At 37.7% G+C, this 25,188-nt stretch overlaps 1 protein-coding gene across 33 annotated transcripts in view; it reads right to left on the minus strand.

The window, feature by feature from the left end:
* ARPP21 (cAMP regulated phosphoprotein 21) overlaps positions 1-25,188 on the minus strand; it is a 288,923-nt gene that overhangs the window by 83,235 nt on the left and 180,500 nt on the right. For 18 of the 33 annotated variants that reach the window (XM_038127607.1, XM_038127609.1, XM_038127608.1 and 15 more), the window contains 9 exons: positions 19,372-19,540; positions 17,521-17,720; positions 17,079-17,120; positions 16,643-16,675; positions 15,722-15,811; positions 11,504-11,648; positions 10,182-10,260; positions 8,795-8,854; positions 7,746-7,886 (listed from right to left, as the gene is read on the minus strand). In XM_038127607.1, the coding sequence (XP_037983535.1) occupies positions 7,746-7,886; positions 8,795-8,854; positions 10,182-10,260; positions 11,504-11,648; positions 15,722-15,811; positions 16,643-16,675; positions 17,079-17,120; positions 17,521-17,682 (752 nt within the window). In that variant the 5' untranslated portion in view covers positions 17,683-17,720; positions 19,372-19,540. Of the gene's footprint in view, positions 1-7,745; positions 7,887-8,794; positions 8,855-10,181; positions 10,261-11,503; positions 11,649-15,721; positions 15,812-16,642; positions 16,676-17,078; positions 17,121-17,520; positions 17,721-19,371; positions 19,541-19,622; positions 23,490-25,188 lie in introns of those variants that run through there. The other 15 variants (XM_038127638.1, XM_038127629.1, XM_038127622.1 and 12 more) reach the window with 6 other exon arrangements.

Raw genomic sequence — 25,188 nt, forward strand, 5'->3', positions numbered from 1 at the left:
CCAGAAAACCATCCTGTTTTAAGATATGGATGCAAAAAAACAGTACTTGGCTCCCTGAGCATCTGCTTGAGTACAAACTTCATTTTGCCCAGTATCCTTGGGCCAGAACACAGGCTTTGAACACAGGGGAGAAGCCTGCAGGCCAAGGGCACATGCAAATACCAGCTCTTCTGATAGATGGGGCAGATGCACAATGTCCTCTCTCAGGCGGAGACCATTTTAGGAGCTTCAAAATGCTCTGCTGTCCTCCTGTGATCAAACTAAGATTATTTCTTTACTGAGGGACCTGCTTCTGCTGCTTTCTCCCCTGTTGGATTTAATTCTTGATATTCAGGGTGTCTATTGAGACTGAACATCTTGCACAGTGCCAATTTATTTCCAGCTAATAGAGGCTCAAAAGTGGTAGCACAGTTTATTATGGAATTCATTAATATCTGATTTTAAGGATGTGGCATATTCTGTAAGTGGCTGAAAATTACAGTGTTGCATAACTGCTGGAATCTATTTAAAATTACACTTTTCTATTTCAGAAGTTCAAAAATTAACATGTAAGAGAGAGAGAAAAAGGAAGTAAATTCAAGATTTGAAGACTGCTGAAGATTTGAAGATGGTTCACCAAAAACCAGCAGGCTAACAAACTGGCAGTCCTCTTGAAATGCCTCACGTATACACATTAATACCATAGCAAATTCTTGTTCTGACTTCTGCTTCATACCACAAACATTTTTGCCAACTCTAGCAGGAAGACTCAAGGATCAGAAGGCATACTCTGAACAATCACTGGCCTGAAGAAGAGGGCCTGTTTCTAATAAACTGTAAGAGACAGCCTCACAAGGCTACCCTGGAAAAGCAAGCTGAAACAATGGACAAAGACTTCTCTAAACTCCTAATACTTTTTACATTTCTATGAGTCCTATTTCCTGTGTTAAAATAGTGGCAGGCTACAGAATATTGCAAAAGACAATTATATAACCAATCTAAACCGCCTCCCAAATTTACTTGCTCAAAATTCAACACCTTACTTCTGAAATGGTCAGACATAAAACCATTACTTCACCTACTACAGATGCACTTTTACCTCTGAGGAAAGCACAGGGGTCATCTCAAATTTCCAGATCTCTCCCCAGTGAAATAAAAGTATAAATGACCAAACAGAATCTTGATTAATGAGCACTTTCTTACTACAGCTTGAATGAGCATAAGGACTAATTACTCATGCCAGAAAGAGCTTCCTTCAACCAAATTACCTACTTGCTATTCCATAGCACTCTCTTCCTGGGCAACCTTCCATCTACCAACACAGAGCAGGTGACAGTAACCTTCTAGGTTTAATAAAACTTACACTATTAAGTGGTGTGGATTAAAAAGAAAAAAATAGAAGAAGATATACCATAGATATCTTCTGATTAACACTTAACTAGTATTTCATCACAGTATAGAACAGCTGTAAAAAGCACATGTCCACCTTCATTATAAACAATTTAGTTTTAATAAATTACATTAGATGAAAATTTAATACGGGGAGCTATTAGAACTGGTTCATTAACCCTAACATCTCATTTACAGAATAAGTAATTTCTTATGGGTCCAGTATACAGTTTACACTGAAGACAGAATGAGGGCAGTATTTAAGGGTCAAATTCAACTCAACTTCAAGCGTACTACATATCTATGTTTTTTCATCTGTATCTTTCATGCAAAAGAGAAATACGACTAAAATGACAGAATGCTTACTGAAAATAAAAGGCTGTCCTAATTCAACTACCATTAACAAAATAAAATTTTTTTCTAATCATGTTAATAATTGAATCCCTGAAGTAAACTGATTCTTTTCGTATTAAAAAACCCTCAAATCTGTGAAAACGTAATCTGTTACTTCAATGCTACCCATGTTACCATGTAGATACATAACCTCAAAGTTTTTATTATACATTATTCTTTTATTAATGTTCTTACTAAAATATTGGTCGCAGTACATATTAGTTCATCTTAAACCAAAACATGTCAGCCAATTACAGTGTTATTCCTCAGCTACATAGTTTCTTTGTTTTAGCTGCATACATCTACTGTGCACCCTTTTATTTCTCTACGTTTGTAGCAGAGAATGTCATAATACTGACTGAACAACAGCAATTGTAAACTGGTATCTCCAGTTTCTGTTTATTTCTTAATAGTCAAGGAGTAACTGCTCTGCAGCAAAGATGGAAAAGAGGTAACTACAACATGAAAACGAGGTCCTCTGACTCCATAGTCCCCTGAAGAAAAAAATGCAATGCCAGACTCCAATGAAAATAATGAAACCAGAAATAAGGGTGTTCATGTACATTTTCATGCATCATGTGGCTCATAAAAGCAATTCTGCTCTCATGAGATCATTACTCTCAGTTCATATATGGTAATTAAGAATAGCATAAGGTGTTTAAATGCAGATGGAATTTAAGCAAACCATTTGCAAGATAATGATTCTGGTTTAAAATAGAAAGGGTAACAAAACTGTTCTTCAAATGCTCTGGCAAACATCAAATTGCTTTGACTGAGATTTTACACAGGTTTTGATTTGCTTTCAGGTATACATTTGTCACTACTCCCATATTGCTAAAATGTCCCATCCAAACAATAGCTTAAAGAAATTAAAGTCATTTACATTGAATACCTTATTCAGTCAAGGGGAAAGGCATACTTTTCTGCATGCTCCTAAGGTTGTAACACTTAGTATCTCAAGGAAGTCTTCTTGGCACTTCAGCCTTGGGTAAAAAGAAATTCTGGAATCGATTCTGCCTTGAAATTGCCATGTTCAGAGAATGCCATTTTACTGACATGCCTGTAGGATCCTGTACCAATGTTCAGACTCTGAAGATGGTGAAATTGTTACAGTGCACCTCTACTAATATAGATGTTATCTACAGCAAGACCACTCAGTGAATACACAATAGAAACCAAATAAGAACTTTTCTTCTTTGCTTTTGATTCAAACCACTCTTACACAGAGGAGGCAGAATAACACAGATTGTATGCCAAACTACAAAAGCCTTGCAGGTTATTCAAAGAACAACTTGAACATCATGTCTCCTTCTGCTGATACAGTTCATTTCTAGATTATAAGGAACCCCTGTAATGCACATAACAGCTTAATATTTCTTCAAGTTTTTGAAGCATTTCAAAGGCAACAAAACACAGACCAACTGAGCCAGCACAATATTAACTGTAGAGTAGGAAAAAACCCATGCATCACAAGGATCACAATACTCCTGAAAAACAAAATAGTCAGAACTGAGGATGTGAGAATTGGTATGAAGTTCATAAGAGCTAAGTTACACCCTCAGAATATATGAAAATGTCTAAACACAGCATTATATATCATAAGCATCCTACCTTCTCGATTCTGATGAGCCCTGCCACTCACATTTATGTAAAACAAGTACATGAATGCTTGTGTGGGCTGTGGTACGGACATGCTTGTCAGATGGCTGATGATCTCAACCAAATGAAAACCCTTTCAATTTACCAAGCACACCAAACATGTTTCCCCTACATTTCTCCACCTAACTACAGATAACCAAATCAATTAATCCGATTGAACTGATACAGTTCATAATATGAATGGTTCTGCAAAAAAAATCCTTGAAGTACTTCCAGTTGTTTGACAGCAATTATGAGGAATATGCAGAACAGAAGGTGGCACGTATACATTTTTTGGCTCCAAAAAGGGATGCCCTGTCTAACATATTGCCTCAATTTCAAACTTCTCTTTATATCGTATTTCACTTTCTTAAGTTCCCCATACATTTCTGTGTATCTTTAGATAGATGACAGGCAGACACAGATGACAGACAAATATACATTAGAATGGTGACGCAAGAGCAGTTTCATACCAAGCAAGGCAGACTTCCCATTTTAAGTAGTATTTGAGTTCTTTGACTATGGAAACAATATAACAACAAAATCCTCCTTCACTTTCTGATCAATTTTTCTCATATATACTGCTGAGAATAAGATTTCAAAAACTGGATGATTTAGTTAGGCAGGACTTTGTAAGGACTTTTAATTTCAAAAATCATATGAAAAGAAAATTGGTTTTGAAAATCCACTATTCTCTAATGAAAGCTAGAATACAGAGACTTAACTTTATTAAGGTGAATAAACACTTATGTGGTTGAGGTCCTCACTGTCTTTTAAAATTTCATTTCTTAAAAAAAAAGCATTGAAAACAGCAGGCCTCGTTCACATTCCAATAAAATTAAAGAAAAAAAGCATCTTAGATTCTTAGAGTAAGCTCTTCATTATAAATACTCTTCAGCCTGAAAAATTGCCATTATTGTCTGACTGTATTTTTAAGAGAGACTTCACTGAGAGTTCATGAAAGCTGCAGGACTGCACCCCCAGAGATTCAGATCCTAATGAATTTTTACCACCTTTTTTCCCCTCTACAAAAAGCAGCACGGATAACTACGAGAAGTCACATCCCTCCCTCCAGCTATGACTTCTTCAATAAACACTTTCTCATATTCCAAACCTCTGTAAAGTAGGTACTTTACAGGCATAGGTACATAAAAGTGGATCCACATTGCCCTAAGACAGCCAACTGATGAAAACAAGGAAATGCCCTGATCTGTTTCATTCATATGCTCATCCCCTACTAACACACACTAGTCCTTTCCAAGATACCCGTAAGGAACGCTGATAGCAGAGTTTTCCAACCAGCCCTTTCATGTCAAAACCATTAACTCTTTTGACACTTCACCTCCAAGCACCTGCAGGCAGCGAGCATGGGAGGTCTATGCTAAACAGAAATAATGCACCTCACCACCTGGGGCCAGGGAAGAACTCATCACCTGCAGCCAGGGAAGAACTCATGCCTGCAAGGGGGAGCAGAGATGTGACATGAACCCTAACTCAGCCAAAGAAATTAACACAAGGTGCTTATTCAAGCCCACAGGGCAACACTGCAGAGTCATATGCTCCTCTCAAACAAGCACACGTACACAGAAGTCACAGCCAGTGCAGAGTTTATGAATTCCTGAGTATGCAAGAATATTCTTCTCTCTCCACAGTAGTAGCTAAAGTAGTTTGGAAACAACATTCCACAAAGAGATAATTTATTGCCAAAATGCAAATCTTCAGAACATCTGTCTGTGGGGCCTCTCCATAAATTCACATGAAGCCATCAAGGCTTAGGCTTACAGCTCAACATAACCACGATGAACAGAGTTTCAGACACTCTTCAGATTCTCCGGTATTCTGGATCCTGTCCAAGTAGTAATTAATAGAGTCAACACATTCCCAGTATTTGGTGTTGATTTGAAACTGCACAAAACTGTCTCCTCTGAGAGCAGTGAAATGTAGAACATATGAAATCACATTGGACGCTTTCAGATGTGGAACTTACACAATATTTGCCAAGGATAATAAAATCTCATCAGCCTGTATTCATGCCAGATAATAACAAACTATTTTCTGTCAGAGCCAGGGACATTTTAAAAAACATGCAATCTCCTCCAGTTATGAAAAGAAACAGCCACTTCACAAAAGCTTTATTTTATGGTAATATCAAAATAATGTAAATAACACACTGGAAGAACCACAAGGCAATACAAGCTTCATATAATCCAGTTACCTACCACCAAATCACTGAAGAGGGAAGAAAGCAGCAGCTTGTGGCTTGCATGGTGCTTACAAAACAGCTGTACTTACAATCAACAGAGGGGCAAAACCCTATGTTTATTTCTGGAATATCTAGACAGGAATGGTGTCAGCACCAATCTTCAATGGCTTCACCTCCAGTCTGCAAGAGCACAGCCGAAAAGGCCATAGATCGATCTGTTATATCCCTACAAGATCTTGCCTGCTGAGCTTGCAAGAAGGGCAGTTCATACCTAGCAAATGGCCTTGCTTGCTCACTCCCACTATGCATGAAGCCACAGCTTCACCAGAACACTCAGATAAAGCTCTGACTGTTGAAAAAGGCTTTAGTGTCCTCTCCAGAAGCACCAGCATTTCCAATCATGTAAGTGCTTCCAGTGCTACCCATCTGTGAGATGAAAGCCACACAACAGAGCGAGGCATTTACAGATATTAATGTGTTAGTGTTATCCTATTATCAAGTCAACCAGGAGAAGGCAATGCTGCAAGGAAAGATCTGTAGCATTTGGTGCACTACACCAGTGACATCAATGTGAAGGGAAAAGGGAAGACTGTAAACAAGAGAGGAATGCTTAAAGAGCATTCAAATACGATTGACTGTGTTCTGTTTAAGAGGGTACTCATTTTCAGCTCAGAACTGAACACCAGATTGCTGCATACCAAGCTTTTTCTTATTCAAAACCAAAGATAGCCCTTGTAGGGGGCAGGTATTATCAGACTCTGAGGCTAAGCCTTTGCAGCCTGATTGTGTTATCGAGCTACTGTAATTCTCTTGACTTCTGAAAATCAAACTGTTAGTGCATGCTTCACTCAAACCTTTAAAAACATTAATGCCCAAGTACTGTTTCACAGATATCCAAGTATCTCAGGGACAGCCCAGAAGGATCTAAAATAAATTGCCCATTATCTTAAATTTACTGTGTTCACATAGAAGACTTTTAGGGCGCAGTGAAATAGGAAATACCAATGTGTATTGATCTTGAAGAATTAGGTAGTGACAGAATCAGAGAATAAGCTGAGTTGGAAAGGACTCATGAGGATCACTGAGTCTAACTCCCAGCCCTGCTCAGCATCATTTCCAAGTCCTTCCACCCTTCTACAGGAGAAGCTAACATTATAAAATGCTCTCTGCAACTGGATATAAATAAATCACCTAGCTACTGGATATATAAATAAAACAAATGTTTAGATTTCTCCTACTAATTGAATACAGGAAGTACCCAATTTTCAAATGGGGCTTTCCTGTTCCAACACCAGATACCAAAACTTCATTACCCAGCTGTAATTACTTCCTCTTCATTATGTAGTTCATAGGTAGGGAAGGACAGGAAGGCTATGTTTAACACATGTGGCACTTGGCAGGAAAAGTGACGGTGATGAGGCATGGACACATTACTGAAGCTCATATTGAGTTTTGATTAGCTTGATACAGTTTTACCTTATACAGCTTTAACCAGTTCATGGAGAAGCACTGAACTTATGCCAGAACAGGTTTAACCTGCCAGGAATTTTGCATTGCATTTGAACCATCAGAAGGAATTTGTATTTCACAGAAACACTGTTGTCAAACAGTGAGGTTTGAAGGGGAAAATAAAGTGGAAACAAGATAGAGGAGAAGCAAAGGGAATGAACAGTGGCAGCTGGTGGAGGGAAACCAAATACTAAATAATCAGGCTGGGCAGAAAATGACCCTTGAAGCAGGCAGAGCTAGAACAAGGAAAGAGGCAATCTTCCAAACACGTTTGGGCGATTTGGGATGTAGCTGTATGGTATCAGGTGACTTGCAAAGCAAAGAGCTCACTTCTGTAGCAAAGTGGTGGCACTAAAGAATCAGAAAAAGTAACATTCCAAGATACTGTGCTTTCTGGCAAGAAACCAGTTAGGTTGATTTCTCCTCATGTATCTTTACAGCCTTAGATAACTTCACCATGAGAACCCTGTCCTCCCTTCCCAACCTAGAAAACAATAAACAGCACTCACTGCTGCCACAAAAACAAACAAAATTTTTTATATATATATAAAAATTACACCACGCAGTCATGGTACAAACCAGCTCCTGTCTTCAGAAAGGCAATAAGGAAAAACACAACAGCGCTGTTACTTACATTCTTGTATTGCTGGTCTTGTTGATAATTACAGATTTTCCAGTCTGATCCACATTGTGATCCATTCCAAAATAAGCTGCCACTCTGTGCACTAGCATCCTCTGATACGATGACATCTGAGGGAACTTTTTATAGTGATTACTAAAAACAAAGGAAATTAATAGCATTGATAATTAAATTTCCCTCTAAGCCATACATAAATGAAAACAGCCATACATTTGACAATTCAGTGGACAGAAATCTCACTGAAAACTTCTCCGTTATGCATTTACATATAAATGTTTGCTACAGAAAGGCTGAAAGAAAAAAAAAGAAGGAATTAATTTTAGAATTTCTAACAAGTACATTTCCATGTGCAACACTGGGACAAACAAAGCTCACGCTTCACGGTGCCTAGTCAGTATTCTGAGTGCTGGGAAGAACTCATCCCCAATACCCCACATGCACTCACGCTCCCTGCACAACCAATTCTACAGATTTGCTGAGACACTGGCAACAGCTTTCTGCCTTTCTCCCAAAGGTCAGATGCAGGGCAATTCTGGAAAGATCTAGTTTGGCAAACACTCTTTTTTTCCTCTATTACTGACAAAATGGTTATTTCCCGTCAGCGTAATTTTTTCTTCTGCTGCTATTCTGACTCTCTAATTTTAAAGCTGCAAGAATATTTTATTATAAAGACCACATAGTAGCAAGAATCCCTCCACCAAAGCTCAGTTTTATTTTCCAATGCATTAGAATAACATAGCACAAAGGAAAAGCCATGAGATAACCTATTTGATTATCCGCTACACTAAAAGCTTTAATTACATTTTTGGATCTAAATGAGCAGAGCCAGTGCAATTACAACACAATGAAAAGCAAAAGGTTTTCATTTACATCTACTTTATTTTAAGCAGTTCCACCACGTGGCAGGAAACAGAAGCCTGCTCTTGCAGTGTGCCAGTAACAGCCCTCAGGAGCACTGTAGTCCATATGAGCGTATCCCTCGCACAACCCACGCTGCAACACACGCACGTGACTTAATAAAGCAAGTGTGGAACTCAACTTACTTGTTGTCACTAATAAAATCAATAATTTCCTGTTCCATTTTCAAGAGGATCATTCTGTCCCTGTCAAAAAGAAACGCAAGGATTTGCACCATCTACTATGAGTAGACATTTTAGAGGAAAATATTCATATAACAGTGTTCGTAAGGCTATTTTGCAAGCGTTGTCAGTCATCTTGATTAAAAATCAAACATGGTTTTTTTGTTTTTTTTTTTACCCTGGATCATCTGCAAAAGACTAAAGCCTGCTTTCCTGCTCCTTCACTGACATACAGATTTCACTCTTCAATGAGCTCAACTATGGTTTGAGAGCGCTTTCAGCCACAACAGGCTGCAATCAATGCGTTGCTCAGAAAGATTCTCACTGCCATGGATAGCTTTGGTCTTTTTTCAACCTTTTTTGATGGAAAATGAGATTTCCATCTAAGCTAGATCTTTCACAAGAAGAGCTGCTACCCACAGAAATTTTAAACATTTTTCCTGAGACATACCGGCATTCCACAAGGCATTGATTTGCTGCAAAAAAGCTGGACACATCTAATCTAGTTAGAGAGCACAAAGAAGAACACCACCTTTGAGCTATGGTTCCCAGGAGGCAATGCCGCAGTATTTCTCAGGCAAAATGCTCTGGTTTTCACTGGAAGGTCTCAAATGTTCCTCTTCCCTCCCCTCTCTTGTCAAAAACATTCAAAAGCTTCCCCAGCATATTTCCACACATTTCTATGCTGGACAGAGTCCCATCATTCTTTAGTTCTTTTGAACTTTCTCATTTTGCACAGATAAAGCAACTGAAGGACCTTCCATCATCTGTACAAGGGGTTATGCAAGCTGTTAGGTACCCAGTTATTCCCATTTCTCCCGGGAATAATTGCAGAATTACATGGTACCTATTTAATGCGTCCAGCTGAAATGAACATTGAAAATCACAATGTATAAAAATTCTAGAGATCTTTCCTTGGATGTTTAGAGGCAAATTTGATGATGAGATGGGCTTGTAGCTCCAAATGAAAACTATGGGAATACTGAGAGCAGAATTTGGCACTGAGCACAGGATTTTAATTGTGTGCAGCACTGCTAGAATAAAGCTACTTTACACTCATATACAAATCTCCAACTGTAATAGTTATAATATATTATTGCAATCACCACATAGAGCTGTATAAAAAAGGTAAGGACAAAGACCAGATGTTACTGAAAGTGAAATTAAGCAACAGGTGACTGGATGGCTTGATGACTTTTTATACCATTTTTCTCAGTAAACAGCCTACCTCCTTTACATTTTCCCTCATAACCATCTCCAGAACAAATAAAACACAATGTACAGTTATGAGAAGCCAAAGACTGCCAACTAAAATTTCAGGAATGTCAGCTCTAACGCAGGAAATACCTACCTGGGGTTATTCTTTAATGTGTTAATGAGAAACTCATGCAAATCTATGCCTGTTGAGTCTGTATACTCTTGACTGCAATCTGAAAAATAAAAACAAACAGCCTCCACTCATTTATTTCATTTCAACAGTTCCGATTAACTATGCTATAAATCAAAATCCATTTTCCAGCAACAACCTGAAATATGTTCTGAAAGAAAAGAGTCATTTGGAGTTCAGCCAAGAAAGATATACATTCTGAAGCAGCAGGTGGATATTCAGTGTTCCTCTGTACAACTCCAATGAAAACACAGCATCAAAACTAAATGTTGACAGAGACTGTTGGTCATTTAAGAACACAGAAAACCTTCAATGCCATTCAAGACCCTGCCAAGTTCTTCCTTTAAACCACTAAAAAAGCATTTTAAAATGAGAAAAGAAAACTTTTATTCATCAATGTCTCTTTGCGTCACTTAAATGCTGTACACTCAGCAAATGAGGAATCATGCCAGTGGGAACTCTATTTGCATTAAAAGCCTGAAATCCAATGACACCTGGGAGTAGGCAGGTAATAGGGATGCGTGACAGTAGCCAGAATTAATTTTTCAGCATTACGTCCTGATTTAAATGTACACACAGATCCTCAAGTTGGTGTGAACTGTGAAAACTCCATTGAAGCCAAATGACAATTCACACCAGCTGCAGATCCACACCCAGGTAGGCAATGATTATTTTTGGGAGATTACAATGCAGCTTTATACCATGGATTAATAATAGGATTTTCAAAAGCAATGCCAAATTTAGCTGAAACATCTTTCCTGAAGAAATCTTGGTAGGTGATAATAGAAGATAGCAATGCAGGTTAAATGTCATGGATGAATTTCCTTACAGCATTTAAAATAAATTCTCCATGAGAAAGAAACAATAATGAAGAGGATTACCCTCTACTGCCTACACTGCACAAGTTATATGCCAATATATTATCATTAATCTAGATAAAAGAGTATTAATGTCTTATGCACTATATACACTTATTATGCAATCAAACATATAAATATATATTTATGTGTTTATACCAACATGGTTAAGCATTCAAAAGATCGATTTTACATTAGAAAACAAATAAAATCTAATAAAAGACCTCAGTTTGGAAGGTTTCTTCACTTTAAAGCCTGATGTTTGTATGAAAAACATTCTTACACATACATTTTAGGTTCTGAATTTTCTCAGTGTATAAAAACACTTTTACTGTGTACATATAAACAAATAAAGAAACACATCCTTGCAAAAATGTACAATCCTTTCTGCAATGGCAATTATAATAGTTCAAATATTTTTAAGTTCACCTTTTGATAACATTCTGATCTTGCTTTTTTCACTGTTTTTATCTTTATTTTTATCCTTCTCTTTTTCTTTCTCGGAGTCATCTTTACTAGATTTATCTTCTTCTTGCAAGCTAGGAAAACTTGAAAGTTGTAGTTGGATTGATTCCTGTTGGGGAAAAAAGATAGATAAATTATGGGCAAGATTCAGTATGCTTTCCATGGCTTCCAACCTGCAGATACCAGCATTAAACTATGTGTAGCTAGAAAAGTTGAAGCCAGATACATTTCTTTCCTATTTGAAACACAGCATTTTTTAGCCAGGTGAATGATGATATCTTAGAGGCCAAATTCTAGGGGTAAGTAGGTATTTCTTCTCTGATATTTTGAATATTATAAAATTCAGGCTACCTTTATTAACGGGGACTATGTTATTCTACACTTCAGTAGTTCTCCCGTTACAACTTTACAGAATAATGAAATACATTTCATATGGCCTTTCCTAATTATATCATTTAATACTACATATGTTCAGTGATAATCAGTGGAAAAATATCTGAAAAATAAAACTTCTTTAGTTTCACTAGAAAGTCTGCAGGTTGATATGAATTGTTTTGCACACATAAGTGTGCACTCCATCAGGTAGATGGAGTTTTTTGGCTCTAATAGTAGAGGAGTGCCAGCAAATTCTATACTATATTGTGTACAAGAGGGCTTGCTAGCTTATCAGGTAATTCGTATTTAAAGACAAATGTGTCTTTTGCAAAAGGGGGGAAATATGTCCTATGATTTTTCAGGGACATTTTATAAGTGAACTTCTCTAAGGCATCACAAATTCAGTACTTTGGAGACTATGAGCCCCTTTGAAACATGCTTCAGCTTTAAAAAGTTAATTTTTAAGCAGCTTGAGAATTCAAGCTGGTTTGCATTTTCTAATTTCTTTAAAAAACTTGTTTTGCCTGCTCACAACATTACTTTACACTGGCTTTGTTTTAAAAAGAAAACAATTTGGGTTTTGTTAAGTTACCATGGCATAGTTTATATATTTCAAGAAATCCTATTCTGGTTGGATAAAATTGAAGGAAGCATACTTCTTTGTTTTATTCTTTTAAAGAAAAAAAAAAAAGAAACCCTAGAAAACTATATGCTTAAATAGTGTAAAAAAGCAAATTTGAAGAAAGCTCTCATAAAAGTCTCTGCTAAAGCAGTTTTCTTTAATAGAAGAGAATCATGCATGCTTGATAATTTTTTGACATCATATCAATGAAAACCTAATTCACCAATACTCAAGACTTTCAGAGTTTCTAGAATGCTAGTGAATTCCCTTCCCTCACTATTTTTCTAAGAATACTAGCACACCAAAAGATCAATAGAAAACTTTAAAGTAAGGGGAGTGCTTTTAAGCAACCATTGTGAATTCAAAAGATGTTTCCAGTAATTACTACAAATTTTAGGTTTCTGAATTCTTTAAAGAACTACAAATCAGCCATCACACGACATGTAACACAAGATCCTAACAAAACAAGGCATCAGCATAAACATGCCACAGTAAGACAAAAATTGGTTAACTTGTCAGCTTAATCATTATTGACTTTTTGTGAAATTTGAATGTGGCACAAAAGACTTGAGATGAAAAGCATTGTAAAAGAGCAACAAAGCATTGTAAAGACCTGGACCCAAAATTTAACCTGACCTACCACTCTTCATCCCTACTTCTGTTAGTTATGGCTGACAGTCTTACACAAAATCTGAGCCTACAGAGGCAAAGGGTGGGAATTCCTGGTCATTTGAGATAAGGATATATTGAGAAATGTTTTCTGAAGTGTTCAGTTGTGCTCAGAGAACTAATGCTGTGCCTGCTTTCCTTCACTTCAAATGGCAGTCTGATTTCTCATTCAAAGAAACTTTGGATCAACTATTTCCAAATGACCCCAAAGGATAACTTCATTCCCTGCCCTGCCCAGAGCAGAGTGACTGTGGTGCTAGCTTTTCAACAGGAGAAAAATGTAACTGGCCACGTTGTTCCCAGGATATTAATCCTAAACTTCAGAGTGGTTCTTAAAAATGCACTGATGAAAATGACAGACTTTACAGAAAAGCACATATATGAACATACAGTAAATACTGTTTTACTTGTAACGTAATACTGACGTGTTTGCACTAGAAAAAACACACAAAAGGGCTGTAGAGTCGTGAAAGCAAGCTACTGTGTATTTTCTTAGATTTTTATTGATTTTTCTCAATAATAAAATACAATGTTAATAAATACATTGATACAAGTATAGTAAACAACAAAATAGATTTCCAAATTGCAGTAATACACTTCTTGGTCTATAGTATAACATTAAAGGCAACATTTCTTTTAAGTAAGGACATAGTGAACCATTGGATAAGCACTCAAGATCAAGTAATACAGGTAAACAAGTTTTTTCCTTATACAGGAAAATGAAGGCAAGTATTCAAATATAAGTACAAACATCAAGTCTGCAGTACAATCCATACTCAGTAGTTCTGGCAAGGTACCGTACATTCTCTGATAATTAATTCCCAGTGGTTTATAAACCATTAAGATAAAATAAAAATTAATTTTAAAAAATTCCAAACCAAAAATAAGCTACTTCTCCTCTAAAGTGAAAGCAAAACAATTTGGTTGGCACAAAACTTCCTGCATCCTTCAGTCAGCCCAGGGAGGAGCCTGCAGGTCCAGCTTTCCATGGCAAAGTTGAGCCACATTCATTAGTAAAAGATCAGCAATAGCAAAAGGGCAATTCCTATCAAATTATTAACACCAAGCCAATTGCTTCCTTAGAAAACACAGTGGGGTCAAGGGAGACATTTCACCTCTCAAGAAATCTTTGCTGAGGCTGGTCAGTCAGGTAAGACCAAAGGCTGTGTGAAACAGGAACCCCACCTCTGCCTGGTGTAAGGATAGGGATTTTGCCTCAGCACCTGCCAGTCTCTCTGTAGTTTAGTACAGGTCCTGTGCAGTACATTGTAAACTACCAGCAATGCTTAATACAATCTCTTTATACTGTTCTCCTTCTCCTTCTCCATTAAACAATAGAAAATACAAACAAAATTAGAACAAAAGCCACGCATTTTGAGTAATGCAAGTCAAGCAAAAAGCATCTACCTACAACAGAACAACTGATAAATAACCTGCCCATCTACTGCATAAGCATCATTGTAGAGCAGTAGAACATGCAAATGTCCTGCTGCTAAACAATTTGGTTTTTGGTCTTTCAACAAAATTAAAAAAATAGAAAAACCTCTCCTTACTTACGAGTGAAGAGGAGAGACAGATTTGTTTCATTTCAAGTCAATAGAGGAAGCAGTGAGAAAGTACACTTAAATGTCATCTTTTATTTTTGTGCTAAGCTCACAAGAAGCCACTTACTGAAGCTCTCTCGATGGCTGATTTCAGTTGCACATAAACATCTCATAAATTATAGGCAGTGTTCATCATATTTTGGGTTTTAGTTAGCTGGGTTTTCTTAAGCCTTGCTCTTACAAGGCAAGCAAAGAGGAGTAACTGAGGCTTAACTTTTGCTTTTTGGAGTACTTTTTGAAGTTAGTCTGCAAAGACTGCCACCAGTGTTATTGTCTGAGGTGAGGAGTGCAGAGGACAGAACTCTACCAGCTGCTGGGAATGCAACACCACCAGTACAGATAAACTCAAATACACGCTTTTTGATATAGTTTAATTTACACCAAGAGTTTAAAAAACGAATGCCACTCAGTAGGAGGCATCCTTGTCTCTACTAAGGTATTTTAGAGAATGAAGGATCTTTGAATTTTATGTGAAGGGGGACACTGATATGAACTGAAGTCTTAGAGGAACCACAAATCAGAGCATATTCATAACTGTATTTGGTACATTTCATAAATGTATTTGGTGCAGCCTCGAAAGAGATAGCCTTAGAGAAAAGAACATATTATTCTTTTTGATTGTTACTATTTTTTAAAATTTTAAAATCTGAATTCTTTTGAATTCTTTTCCATTTGCTGAAATTTTCAGGGGGTCTGGAAAAAAAAGCAAACAACACCCTGTGATATAGTATAAAACTGGTATTTCAAATTAAAAGTTCACGCTAAACCAGTAAGAACCATAAAAACATGTTCATGGTCAGATGTAATTTTTCCCCCAAGAAAGACATTGTTAAATGCCCGATTAAGTACCACGATCATGCAACTGGAGACAGAGGTCAACCATGCAGCTAACAGCAAGGACTGCAAGTGTACCTGGTTGTCATGAAGAGTTTCTGCTCCTGGGCGGGGGGATGACTCTTCACACACAGCAAGACTCCGCACAAGTTTTCCTTTAGCTCCTGACTGAATAAGAGAGAGAGAGAGAACAAAACAGAAAACACTACTACTGACCCCAAGTCACATAAGTTGCCACATCAGCTGTTCCCAAATATCCCAGATAACTATTACCTACCCAGTCAAAAAAAATGCATTTGCCTGGATAAACCTTGAATTAAAAAGAATTCTAAGCAGCAAGACACAGGAAAGGTTATGGGTTTCTTTTTGCTTTTATCATTTCAGCTACAGTTCACTCACTTCCACCAAAAATTGTAACAGCAAAGAACACTTACTCCAATACTGAAAGTAATTTAACATCAACTCAAGGGTTCCTTTTGTCATTTGTCATCATCAACAAAATATGAGCGTATGACAGACCTGAACTTGAAAAATTAAAAGAAGCTTTAGGGTTTTATTTGTTTCTAGAAGCTCCTTTCCACAACTGCCCCCACCCACTCCCCACTTAGGGAGCTAGTCAATCTCTGTTTCTTTATGTCAAGATTATGCCATTAAAATAAAATTCCAAAGAAACATTAATTACTAAAGCAAAAGGAGTGAACATTTTCCTTTTCCAGTGGTGCACAGAAGCACACATGCTGTCTAACACAAGGACACAGCAAGCCCAGCAGCATAAAATTATGATGGATAAAGGGAAGTCTGACACGTTATATCTGGAGGCAGTTCTTTGCCTTTGTGTAAAAGAACTATATGGTAGGGGGCAAGAAAAAACCTGCAACACTAACAAAAAACTCAACCAGACAAGTGACAAAAGAAAGCAATTTTGATTGTAGACAGACATTTAACTGAAATTCTTCATCCTACTGTGGCATGCAATTCCAAACAGAGATGGACCCTTACCTTGGATCTCTTTTTCTGATTTGCCCCTCGTTTCTGGGTATAGCAAAAAAAGAGAAGCAGTTATCACTTCAGTGGACAGTGGGCATGATGAAAGCATTACCAATAAACAGACTACATCACTTCTATCTGATGTTTTAAATCAGTTGCTGACTGCAAAAGCAACTTCCCCAAACCCAGTTTGGAAAGTAGGGAAAACCAAGAATCATCTCTGCCCATTTTCATTCATTTTACAAACAGGTATAAACAAAGAAATCCACTACACAGTGTTCTGTAATTTTGCATAAAATAAAAATGTAAGAAAAGGTATACTTAAGTAAATGCTCCCCCTCTCCAAATTCCTCTTAAATTGTAGTCTCCCTCTTTTTTTTTTTTTTTATTCGATTGAGCAAAAAGGATTAAAAACCCCTCATCCGATAAAGTCTTCTTATCAAATTACCTTCTTAGGCTTTGCATAACAACTTTTTGTTGGCAGTAACACCTACAAACCAAACCACACATTAAGCAATTATTCATTAGCATTACCTGTAAATTCATGAGATCAAGGTAGTTTTCTAAATCCCCAAAGAGGGAAAACAGTCAAATGTCTCACCAAGCTTTAAAACAGATGTCTAGAAATTAACTTCTCAGTAAAAGTAATAAAATGGACAGCAGCCTAAAGAGCTTGAAAAGTATAACAAATAACAGCATTTATTTTATAGAGAAATAAAAGAAACCTAAATAAATAAATAAATAAATAAATTTTAAAAGGGAAAAATAGAAACAGTCTCAAAAACATGAGAAAAATAGGGGAAGTGCAGGCAATGAAAGAACTCACAGAAATGGAAAAGCAATGGTAACAGATTTATATTTAACACTCCCATTCACTATTCCTGTCTTACCTGCAGCTCTGTCTTGGAATCACTGAGCTTCTCCTCCTCTACTTCTGAGCTTTCAGATTTATTAAGAACACAGTTGTCCGGGTTGGCTTCAGAGATGGCAGTCTCCTGCTCTTTTGCAGCTTCTTCTGCTGTCTCCTGGTTCAATTTACCTTGCTCAGACATTCTTCCAGACAGAAATTAAAATAACAAGATTTGGTGACCTGAAAGGTCAAGATACCACGACACAAACACACACAAAACAAAACACTGGGGGTGAATTTTTTTTTCTTTTAATTCCTAATTTTAGTTCCTTTGATAAACAAACCAAAATGTGCAGTTCAGAAGTGGAAAACTATGTATGTCCCAGCTGAAGAGATGTACTGAATCATCAATATTGGTTAACAGCAGAATTGTGTCAGGTTAACCAAGCAGATCTGAACAGTATTTGTGGAGAGCAGATTTAAGGTAATGTGCTGTGACTCCCCAGCCCAGCCCCAGGACTGCCAAGGTTCAGGCAGGGACAGTGTGAAGGATTCTCTACCACAAAGCTCAATGGTACCAGGCAAAAAGGACCCCTTCTAGGTCTCTGACATCTCGATGTTCCCCTCCTCTTATTTTTTTTAAATTTTCTTTTAATAAAAATAATAGCCAAGCAAACAGAAATAAAAACCAAGCATGAGCAACAACACTGTTTTTAGTATTCAGCCATGGGTTTTATGCATAGCATAAGCCATGGTGCTCACTACCACTATAAATACATAGTTCTCTTTCTTTTCTTTTTAAGAGGTAAGAGGTAATCAAGATCAGTATGAACTCAAATTTGGCAATGAAGCTCTCAGGGTCAACATTTCAGGGATCAAACCAACGGCTCCATTATTAAAACCTTAAGCCTCTTCCCAAAACCTTTATCACTCTTCAGGACTAGGAAAATTGTACAGAAAGCCCTTGGCAGGTACTTCTAATGAAGAAATCTCAACTGAACTGTATTTACTCTCAGCTTACAATGAGGTTGTTGTAAAGAAGCTTTAAAGGCTTTTCAGAGTTAAAGCTTATTATTTGCTCTCTCTTTCTCTGCCCACAGCTCCCTCCTGAAGACTCCCCCACTGATCAATTGTCAAAGAAGACTCATGAATAATTTAACTTTTCTTTCCCCATCCACTTCACTTAAGAAGCATCTTCAAGAAAAACAACTGTATTTGAAATGAGAAGTTATTTCAGGAAGGGTCTTTTGCAACACATTGCCATTTCTCAACAGTGAAACAGCAGCTATGAAGCAAAATCACACTTTGCCATCTTTCTTTTTAAAGTCTGAAATTAAACATTCAACAGAACCAGTATAACTTACCTTTATTTCTTTTAAGCTATGTTTTAAGTGAAAAAATCTAAAGCATACTGAGTTATAAGCACTTTCTTCTCCCACTTTTTGCTTTTGTTTTCACATTGTAAGCAAATACAATTCCCTGTATAATCTTCCAGTTGGAGGACAGTGAACCTCACAAGAAATCAAGCTATAAGGTTCATGAACAAACTAAATGGAATATGAAACTAACCTGAAGCTTGACTTGCCTTTCTGTGATCTAATTTGTGATTCTCCTTTCGCCCACCGCTCTCCCCAAGAAGGCCGATGATTTTGGCTATTCTGCAGTTACAACTGAAACTTGAACTGCTTTGACGAAAATTCAAAACATGAGTGGCAAGACCTTTAACTGGTCTGTTAAATAACCCTTAATTTGATAAGGATCTTCATCAAGAAATGCACATGCATGCACAAGCTCCTCATGGGCAGATTAACCTGCAGCTCATCTACATGCTTTACACAGTGCTCACAAGAACAATTACACTGAGATCAGCTGCACCAAAGAAGCCCTTTACCTGAAAAACTGCTATAATTCCAACTGCCTTTCTAGCGTCTTCTGTTGGTCTTTGCTGGTTAAGTCCACACAAATGATCAACGGCAACTTGAGTCCCATGTCCCCATTAACAGTTCAGAGTGCCAATCTCCATGCTGGTCCTTCGGAGAGCTTGACGCACCATAGCCAACCTGGAAAAGACGAAAAATAAGTAACACCGGCAGTGATCACGGCACAAGGGAGGGGTGCAATGGATAGGACCAGATTTCTAACACTAATGACCAGTTTCCAGCAAGTCACTTTCACAGCTTGATCCAGCTCCACCTGTCTCAAAACTGCCTGCTTCTTCTCTAATGAAGGCTAGAGCCGGCTGTTCAAGTCATAACAGCTCCTACGCAAGAAGCTAAAATTAACAATTGCATTATGCACTGAAGATTACTCATTTCAATTCTAACCTTTTTTAGCGAATTCCAGCACTTTTCATTAAAAAAAAAGCATATATACATATTTATATATAAGCTCATCTGTTTGCTTCAACAGAAATCAATGAGGGAATGAGGAGAAAAGATTTGCCTGCTTTTTAACTATGGCTTCTGCTCCAATTAAAACTTCAACAGTCAAACACTATTGAAAAAATAGCTAAGTGGGTGCTTTTAGAAAGTGACCTGCTTTATCAGGATAGTGAATCGAGATGTTCATTTAATAAGCTGAATAAAAATTGAAATTAGCCAGAATGGGAGGAAGAAGAGGAGAAGAAGGAAGAAATCCTATTCCCTGAACAACATCCACCAAAAAAATTCTCCTGAAGCATTTTGTTAGGAGAAAAAATGAGATTTCCAAGTTATGGATTGAGAAATAAACCTAAAGAAAGAGTTGCCTCAGCAATGCAACTTTCACTGTTCATCAGGATTGGGTCTGCCAGCTGAATAGCTGATTTCACAGAAAAACGAGCATTGTCGGATGAGTCGGACTGATTTACAGGCCATGGCCACGTGCTGAACTGTCTTGATACAACAGGCAGCTCTTCTCAAGAATTGCACGTGAGTCATGGTTGAAGAAGTCAGTGCAGACACACAAAATAGCAAACAGAAAGCATATATCATTCTACTGGGGAGGGGGGAGGAAGCCAAGCAAGAATAATGGGAGATGATTTTCTGTTTTTTGATTTTATCAGACTCCTAGTTTCTGCAGCACATTTTACATTGTGCACGGCTGCAATTGCCACGCAGCACGTGTCAACACACTGGAACTTGCCATGTGAAAAGAGCTGAATTTGCTGCACCAGAAGTGGAGTTTAGCCTTTCACTATATTCCAGTCCTGCTCTCTCTGGGAGCTCTGGCACACAGAGGAGAGCAGCAGGCACTTTTGTAAACTATCACTGCCATCCTGCAAATTTATAAACACAACTATTTCTTTTCCTTAAACCATTTAATAATTTGTAGAGAGTAACAGAAAATAAGTATTCCCACTAGGTTTTTGGCATTTCTTGCAGGATATTTTTGGAAATTCTAGCTCATTAGAAACACAGGCTCACAATGGGAGTGGAAGAACAGCATGGAAAGCTATGCCCGAGTACTCAAGCACATGCAAAAGTATCTCAAGGAGCCAATACTCAGCAAGCAAAGAGTGAATAAACCACTGACTCAAAATCCTTTCCTCATACCCATCTTCCAGTGACTGCTTCTCCCACACCTCCAAAAGAGAGATGGGGGAGGGGTTAGGAGAGGGAATCAACCAAAATAATTTACAAACCAAAAATCCCAAGTACAGTGCATGAAGGTTTCACCTGGAAAAGAGCCATCCAGGAAATAGACTGCTATAATCAAAACCCTCCAAAACCAAGAGAGACACAGATATCTGTACCAAAATCAGGACACACACAAAATTTATTTCAGAACTCTCCAGTGTGACCATTTGTTGAGAATTAACTATTCAAAAGACAAACAAACAGAGCAAAACAAAAACCAGACAACAAACCAATCAACCAAAGGGTATCATATGTAACAAGTGAAGAGATCTGCCAAGACTTGGTCTTGTGCACAGATGCTCAACATCATCTTATCATGCTTTACCCAAGGCAAATTTCATTATAAGATGCATTCCCCATATTGCTACACTTAAGATTTCTGAAGACATCATTTTTCACTGACAATGTACAAGAAGGCCATAGAATCTTAAAACAAAAAAAGCTGTCCATACACTTCCCCAAGAAAACACAAGCAAGTGGAAAATAATCTTACAATGTACAGCTACCATCCTCAAACCCAGAACAATAGTGCTTGTTAGGATGGTTTTTTAAAGAAATCCTTCATAATTACCTTCTGGGAAATAAAAAGAAGGCAAGAAGAAGCGAGACACATAGCAATCAATTCCAGCTCTTCACCTTCCCTTTTTATAGATTTCCTCCTCCTTTATTAAGCAAACTAGAAGTGATGACTAATCATTTACATACTACAATACGTAAAATACACTTCTGGTTGTTTGGGTGGGTTTTCAGAGGGACTCAGGTTTCCATAAAATATTTCAGAGAGAGTATAAATAGCAAAACAGGATCAGTCAGAAAATAGCCATTAAAAGTGAGACATTTTTGTTGGAAGTGTGTCTCTGTTTCTCGTATGTTTCCAGGATATCTCGTTATTCAGTGATGAATGTACTTTTTACTATTGTCAGTGCTGCAATGACAGCATTGCTATGGAAAAACACACTGGATTATTCTCTTTCTTGCGCATCAACAGAAATGTCAGGGATGATTTGACTGTCAAAACCTTCAGTACCAAAGTGACGCAAAAGGCTGAACAAATGCACTTCTGTTTTTGATCCTCAGGTAGAAACCACAAAGCGTGTTGCTAGGCAAAAACCACCTTCTTGATATGCAAGGGAGCAAAATTTCATCAGGTGTCGGGATCTTAGCAGTCTGCTGGAGCTTGTGGCAAAATTTCAGCCCCTAATTCCCTGAAGCAACTTGAGTATTGCACACAGCAATACAACAGAAAAAACAGGGACCCACCAAGCCACTTGTAGGTCCACTTTAATGGAAAGTGTTAATATAATCTGTTTGTATAGAATTTATAAGCACCAGCTGCTCAGCATACGCTGTGGGATGGGAATGCTGAGGTTTCTTTTCTGAAATTCTTTTCCTTTTTACAGGATTTTCATTTTAGAAGCTGAAGGTACTACTAAGCTTGAACAACTACAGTCAGAGCTTGAAGAGAAAGGGATGGAAGAAGGCGTGGATGGTCATATACATTCATACAACACATACCACGCAAATTCCAAGAAAAGTCTGTGGGAAGGAATACAATTAATTTAATGCAAGAGTTTAAAAACTATACCCAGAAGATCTGTCAAAAAACCAGAACAGAAAAGCAAGCAAAGATGTTAGAAAGCCCTGTGCAATGAGCACCTGAGAGCTCACCACCAACTGAAACTCAAGAGAGACATCTGAAAAAAACCCTCAGAGGCCACTACAGGGGAGCAAGCCCCTTCTCTGTTATGTATGAGGTGTTCTGATGGCCACATAGGTGCACGTGGCGAAGCAGGCATTTCAAGATCTTTATGCTCCCAGTATCACACATGTCCTCTCTCAGAGAGGAGATGAGCAGGCTTTAAGGCCCAAGAGCATACTCTTAACCATGAGCAGGCAAGCAGCAGGCAGGACAGAACTCTGACAGAGTGAAATCCAAGGGCTGTTCTTCAAACAAATCTTCCAAGCATAGAGGTTAAAGTCATTCCAAAGACGGAATAGATCCTGCTACTGAAAACTTGCTGACACTGGCCTGATCTATAAGCCAGGATCCTTCTCATCCCATCACGATTCTCCATTCTCAAGAATGGTTTGCAGGTATGACTCCATGAGCTGGAAGCAGAGTAGTCAGCTGGGCTTTCCACCACACAATATAAACCTCACCCATACGTATCAAAAGAGGTTTGACTCATAATTGCTAAATCACTCATCAGACTACTGGAAGCCACTGGAAATGGACTCCAGCATTATCTTGAGATTATCAGTAGACACAACCCTCAATTTTGCCAGATTCTCATGTCTTTAACCATAAACTTCCTGTTACTTGACATTTACTTAAATATTCTTGTTTCTACCATTAAGAAAATCAAAGAAAATCTCAGGTTTCATAATGAAAATAAAAGCTTCAACTCTTTGGTGTCTTCAAAGAAAACATTCATGATATAAAATGTATTGTTTAAAAAACCCAAAACAACAACAAAAACAAACAAACAATGAAAACCCCAAACACCACCACCACCAAACACAAAAAAGGCAAGAAAAATAAATCCTGCAGCTTTAGATTGAACACACTACTACTCAGTTGTCCATCTCCCAGTCTTTAGGACTCGTCCTAGACCTAGTCTTTACATCATTAGACTATGTGCTCCTCTTCAATGTCTTCCCACATTTCCTAAAGAAATACACAAATGCACTTGGAAGCCAGTGTATTAGCACAGCAGGATAATAATCCAAATCAGTTCTTATAACAAAATGCTTTAGCATGGAAAAAAACCACCAAGCTTAAAGCTGTGAAATGCATGGAATCCTACAAGTTCATTGATTGTTAAAAGAATGAAGATTAAACCTTAAAAAAACAGTGCAAAAATATGTAATTGAAATCTTTGATGTAGTTTTTTATTTCCCACCTCCTCCTCCTCCTCACATTGTCCCCTCTGCATCATCACTAAAAAATTAAATAGTGTGATTGCCTACATTTTCTGCTCCTACATGTCACAGACCTTTGCAAATAAAAGGTTATTTAGACTCATTTACTGATGGCACTTTACCAGATACTGTCAGCAGATGCTATTTTTTCCCATGAGTTAAAAAACATGAGCATCTGCATACAAGCAACAGTGCAGAGGCCCCTGACCCAGCTTAAACAGGCCAGAAATCAACCATCAGTAGCAGTGGCAGCCAAATTTGATGAAAACAGGGCAGACTGAAACACACTGAACTAGATTTCAAATCCTATACAAAAAACAGCTGTCTCTTAAAAGAGGCAACAAGTAAATATGGAGCAGCCTCTCCGTTGAAACATCTATCCTGGAATGGCACTGACACCATCCCAATCTGTATGTGAAACCCAGTATTTACAAATAACAGCAAGGATTCTCGAAAACAGTTTAACAACCAAAGAAAAATCCCAGAAGCAAATCAACTTTCTGTGGTTTACACCTGATTCCTTTTTTCAAAGAGATCCTCTTGTTACTAACAGATTGCCACCGATATTTTTCCACTTTAATCCCCTGTCAGACGACCTCATGTCAATGTCATCATCTTCAGACAAGTAATAATGATGTTCCCTCCAGCTTGTTATATTTCTGCAAAGCTGGAAGCTTTACCCAGAAAAATAAATATAGATGGCCTATAGGGAGAGTCTGCTTTGTTTTAATACTTAAGATAAGGCTTGGAAAAAAAAATGCTCTTTTATCTGTCACAATGATCATTTGAAGTCTTCCAGGATCAGCATGAAAAGATATGAGGCTGAGTGATCTGGCTAATAAATGTCAATCACACAACTTTTGTAGGAACTGAGTAACACCCAAACTTTTAACAAGCTAATGAGATGTACAAATCAGTGCTCCTGGAATGAGCTGTTTGCTTTAGAGCAGCCTTCAACACCACCTCATGCATTTCAAACACATACGCCAAATTTTCTCTCATTCCCTTAGAAAACCTGATGAATTTCCCTAAAATCAAAGTCATTAAATTAACTGGTCTCCCTGTTAGGTGGTGGAAAACAGCACAAGACTCATGAGTCCAAAGAGAGAGAGGTTCCTAGCCATCCTCAATGCACGCACATCTCCTTGAAATACACAAAAGTCATTTTC

This window comes from Motacilla alba, chromosome 2, assembly GCF_015832195.1.
Source record: "Motacilla alba alba isolate MOTALB_02 chromosome 2, Motacilla_alba_V1.0_pri, whole genome shotgun sequence".
NCBI classification, from domain to species: Eukaryota; Metazoa; Chordata; class Aves; order Passeriformes; family Motacillidae; genus Motacilla; species Motacilla alba.